General features: G+C 36.1%; 1 protein-coding gene across 1 annotated transcript; it reads right to left on the bottom strand.

Moving 5' to 3' along the window:
• Nucleotides 1-679: 679 nt before the first annotated feature.
• Nucleotides 680-3,326, bottom strand: LOC114283558 (protein neprosin-like). Its single transcript, XM_082923495.1, has 4 exons — nt 3,120-3,326; nt 2,858-3,013; nt 2,395-2,484; nt 680-1,024 (listed from the first exon to the last, which is right to left on the bottom strand). Exons 1-4 carry the CDS (start codon nt 3,324-3,326, stop codon nt 680-682), a joined length of 798 nt encoding a protein of 265 aa, XP_082779621.1.
• Nucleotides 3,327-5,327: the final 2,001 nt, after the last annotated feature.

The following is a 5,327-nucleotide window of genomic DNA, read 5'->3' as shown; positions in this document are numbered from 1 at the left end:
AGTTTGGATGGTGGGCCACCTGCCCAATAATGGCTGTATATGTGGATGATGGGTAAGGGCACTCTTTTGTTAGATTTTGTTCATGCCACATGCCCAGTATTTTATATGGTTGTGACCTTTGTTATGAGAGGGAATGCCCTTTTTTATTTTGATATACGCCCGAGGAGCATCTACTTTGTATGAACTTGGATACTATATTTTGATATACATGTTCTATATCCATGTCACATAGAAATTATAAGTGTAGATTGTATGTATGGAATAGTAAGACATGAATTGCTTGTAATAGTCGGAGGGCAGGATATGGTTTCCTGTTCTTATGAATCCTGTTATCTGTTGATCAGATTGCCATGGTCATACTTGTATTCTTACTTTCTCTATATTTCTTCATCTATATTTCAAACTTGTATTCTTACTTTCATGGGCTTGCATCTTGTAAATCTATGGTGCGTGACAGTGATCTCTCTCTAGTAACTGATATCATCAGTTTGTAAATCAAATTTGTACATTATCAACTTGTTTTGGCCTCACTAAAAAAAGCTCTGGGTTTTCCTCTATAGCCAAATAGACATATATGTGATCAAATTGTTTTAAACTACAAATACAATTCTTTTGCAAGAAAAAGTGCAATAGAAAAATAGTGTTTAATAAGCTACCAAACTAAATGGGACAATTCTTTCTAAAAATAAGTTCCGAGATTAGTATTTGTGTTTTCCTCAACATGTAAATCATAGCATGCAGAATTTGTAACATATGGTTGAAGGGAAGCTGGATCTTGCTGAGTGTTTGAGTTGTCAATGACTTTAAGATTATCGAAAAGGCTTGATTTTCCATATCGTTCGAAGGGAAAATGGCCACTCCCCATTTGAGTGGTTGTGTGATGTTGTGCTGATCTTACATTGATGATCTGTCCTCCCCATGCCACTACCGTAGAGCTGTCAGCTAAGTCTGTGAAGATGGAACCAGGCCAGTAACCTAATACCACATCTTGCACCTGAAGCCACCAATTTCCAGAGTTGTTGTCCTAATACATTTTTCATTAATATTGGAAAATCAGCTAGTTTGGATGGACTTATTTCATTATGAAAGATTAGTTTTGAATATTTTAAATTAAGCACAAGGAAACAACAAAATTGTTGTCATTGCTCGAAACGTATGACACTGAATTTTGGACCTTGAGCAACACAATAATGCATCTAAAAAATTATATATTCTTGAAGATGGTATAGATCATTGCACCCCCTTTTGTTTATTTTTCATATATTTTTTTGGCAAATACATTTTTCAACCTTGAACATTCAGCCAAATTTCACTTTTATCCCACATTTTCTAATTGTAACAATTAAATCATCCGATTTCAACCCGTGTTTCAATGGGATCCTCCTATCACACCTTCATTTGAAATTTGATTTAAGTTAAAAATTTAGAACCAAAGTAGAATTTGAGTGAAAGTTTATGCATGAACCTGTAATTTGTCATATGGTTTTTTTATTTTAATGTTTGTAAAATGTGCTGACGTAAGCATTTTTCATACAAATTTGAAATTGTACGTGTCAAGAGGACCACATTGAAACATAAGTTAAAGTTTGAACAATAATTGTTTAAATTAAAAGATGAGGTACTAAAATGAAATTAGATGAAAATTTTAGTGTAAAAAATGTAATTTACCATATAATTTTTTGTAAAGAATTGGAAAAATTATACCTATGATTTTTGTAATTTATCTTGTGTCAATTTGATCGTGTAGTGTCATTTTAGTCTAATTGGACATAAATCAAGAACAAATGGTTCATTCAAAAGGAAATAGACTATTTCCAATTGAACGCCAACCTCTCTATCATAATGAGAAGATTGAATGAACTATTTTGTTCCTAGATTTCAATTTAATTTTTAAATGGACATAATCAATTTGACCAAATTGACATAATGTAAAAAATTCAAGGATAAAATTGACGTAATAATCATGACGAAAATTGATACAAGGCAAACTACATAAACAGGAGATATAATTTGTTCAAAAAAAGTCCAAGGAGTTGACCTAGCGGTCAAAGCTTGGGACTGATGGTGTGCTTCTTCCAAAGTCTTAGGTTCAAAACCTCTTATAAGTGCAAATAATTTTTTTGCGACTAGTCCATATAGAGTTTTTTCTTAGTTGGCCCCCTCACCCGTGGATGATGGATTGATCTCCGGAATTAGTTGGTCTAGTGGGACTAATACTAGGTTATCGAAAAAAAATAAAAAAAAATGAATAAATAAAAATAAAAATCCAAAACTAAAAGAAAACCGCATGTTCTTTCTAGTGTTTCCAAGAAAATAATTTGAGTCGTATTTAAGGTTTACAAGTTGATAGTTAAATAGATTCTAGCATATATATATATATATATAAATATATACCTTGTATATCAGTATAGATATGTCGAATGTCTTTCCCTTGTAGGTGGAAACAGGTTTTATGGTGGAACCAATGGCAAACTTATGATTTGTCTGTACAAAACTGGGGCAACTAAGATCATAACATCCTGTGATGTGGTAGTTATCTCTCTGTTTGCCACATAAACGTAACGTAAGGTTGAATTAATATGCCATCACTACCAACATGAGAATCAAATGTTGCTTAAAACTTGTTATATGTTGTGATTAATATCATAAGTTTTAAATAATCAATAGAGGATTAGAAAATTAAGGAAACTTACTGTCCAATATATAAAGAACCTTGTCTGATTGTCACGATACAATCCGGGATAAACCTAAAAACATGCACCAGCTTGTCTACTTAAGGATGCCATAACTATATATGTAGTGACTCAACATACAATAGGTCATTGATAATGTATCAATTAAACAAGTTAACACTTACCATCCATCCAGCTTCAATAGCATTCCTAGTTGTTATGTCAGACATAACCCAAATTTGAGATAAACTAAATTCACTAGCCTGTGTCTTAGGATTCCACACATTAAATGATGCGTGCGCTCCATGGTAGGTACTACCACTTTCAGTAACAAAGGCAAACTAAAATGAAACAAAAGATAAATTAATGCATAAAATTTTGCTAAATGTTCTGTATTTTGAGTAAAAGTCAGATAGGCATTAAGTTTAGATTAAGTTCAAATTGTACCTCATGACCACCTAGTAGTTGCCCAAAGGGGTAGTAATGTTGTCCTCCTTGCTGGTGAAATGGAAAAGTTCGATGAAGGACATGATTTTGAGTCCTTCTAATGGGGATTGTTCCTTGTGGGCACTCTCCATTTTTATGCCAATTCTGAATAAGCTTGGGTTGAGAGTCATCCATTTTCATTCCAATTGGAGATGAGCTAGGTTCCATCTTGTTCCAGTGGAATAAAAAAATTAGGTAGCGGAGGGAAATAATTCTATTGCACATTTTGGCCCACATATTTTCATTTTTATATTATTTCAAATTCATTAGTTTTAGTTCCTTGCAAAATAAAATTAATTAAAAATAAAGGGAACAAATGTATGTTCATAAACAATCCAACACTTATCTTGATGCCTCTAGCATCTCCAACATCCTTAAAAAAAAATAAAAATAAATAACTTTAATTACCAAGTTGAGAATTAAGTTCAAGCCATTTTTGACATGTGGTAATTGCACAATTAATTGTGAAAAAGTCCAAACATGCCCCAGCAAATGAATGGAAAACTAATATGTAGAATTATATATATACAAGGTTTTAAAAAGCGGCCGCAACCGTTACGCAACGTCGTTACGTAACGGTTGTGGTGGTTACCGCCACCCATTATGGCCACTTTTGCGGTGTGATTGAGATTCACAGGTGTGTCGGCCGTAGCGGCAGCTGTAGCGGTCGTAACGGTGTCCTAACAGCCGTAACGGCCTGTTACGCACCGTTACGTAGTGGTTCCGAACTGCTTCTTTCGAAAAAAATGCGGAAAAAAAAAGCTGAAGAGAGATAGAGAGAAGAGGAAAAATAAAGAGAGAAGATGGAAGAGAGAGACAGAAGATGGAAGATAAAGAACATGTTATTGATTTGTTAAAACTGTAAGACCTATGTTATTCTATTTAGTTGCTATTGTAGACACCCCATTTTTGACCGTCCTCAAGACTTGGACGTCACCGTTTGAACACTCGGTGATCATCCATTTTTGTGTTCGTCTTGAGTTCCCGGAGGTCTCGGCTTGCGCGCCTTGCCTCAGGATCTCTCGACTCGACTGTTTAGTGTCTGATTTTGCACCAAACACTTGTGTTTTGCCTTGGAGGGGAAGGGAGTACCTTGTGAGGCATCCCCACACATCACCGGCCATGGCTAGAGGCCACCGGCTGGTGTTTTGTTGCCATCGGCAATGTATATTGCTGGTCGGCAGTCCATTTTGTCAAAATGGCAATTTTGAACGGCCGATCACTGTTCATCTACTTTTAGTAGATATTTTGTGCCAGCTGTGATAGCTGGCACCCACTCTGTTCCCCTCCATACACGTATATGGAGGGATTTCCCTCTAAGCAAGCTTGTTTGGTAAGCTTTGCCAGGGGGACTTCTATAAGAGGAGAGCTCTCCTCCTTCTTCTTGGTTGGCAAAATTTTGGAAGAAAAACCAGAGCTTATACATATACATACACACTCTCTCTCTATATTTCCCTCTCTCTCCTCCCTTGTGTGTGTTTTGTGGCCTAAAAGTGCATTTTTCCCTTAGTTTTGCACTAACACACACTACCACACCTTACTTCGACTTTGAGGGACTTTGAGGGTTGTTTGTTGAGGTTTTGGACTGGTTTTGGTCAATAGAGGGTGGCTGGACCAACTGTTCTTCAAAGGTTCTTCAAGGGTAATCACTTTACTTTAGTTTCCCCAATCTTGCATTGGCTTTTGACCTATCTTGCTTGCTGATTTGGGCTTTGTGCATAACATAAAAAAATCTTATATTTTCATGCTTAAGAACTTTCATTAAGGGTGTTTTGTGGTTTGAGTTTAAACTCACCCTCTTAGGCCTTATTTGGCCTTTTTGGTGCTTCCTTTGTGAGGCTTTGTTTGCTTGAGTGTCTTAGTCTTCTCACCACTGAAAACCAGTGGATTTTCAGTGGTAAGGAAGGTGGTTTGAAGTCTTGTATAGGGGAGGGACACCCCTCTCCCTTCATTGCCTCATTTCCTTGCCTTTTGGCTTAAAGGGCAACATGCATGCTTGACTGATTTTGGCCCTATTTCAGAGGTTTTTGGGTGTCTCTAGGTCACATGTTATCTCTGTTTTTGGTCGGATTTGTGCCCTTTTGCATGCTTAACATACTTGCTTTACATTCCTCTATTTGGCCTAGAAATGCATCTTGTGTTTAGGTCATGATTCTTGCATGTGTTAGC

The sequence above is a fragment of the Camellia sinensis genome, chromosome 4 (genome assembly GCF_055761805.1).
Source record: "Camellia sinensis isolate YWXY chromosome 4, ASM5576180v1, whole genome shotgun sequence".
NCBI classification, from domain to species: domain Eukaryota; kingdom Viridiplantae; phylum Streptophyta; class Magnoliopsida; order Ericales; family Theaceae; genus Camellia; species Camellia sinensis.
Note: the sequence above shows the minus strand (reverse complement) of the source record. Positions and strands in the feature narration are given on the sequence as shown.

Bases quoted from the DNA above. Each gene is read 5' to 3' on its own strand.
- LOC114283558 (XM_082923495.1), bottom strand. From the start codon at position 3,326: ATGGAACCTAGCTCATCTCCAATTGGAATGAAAATGGATGACTCTCAA. The intron at 3,014-3,119 runs GTACAATTTGAA...GTTTCATTTTAG, and splicing joins AACTACTAGGTGGTCATGAG to TTTGCCTTTGTTACTGAAAG. The intron at 2,485-2,857 runs GTAAGTGTTAAC...AGTTTTGTACAG, and splicing joins CTATTGAAGCTGGATGGATG to ACAAATCATAAGTTTGCCAT.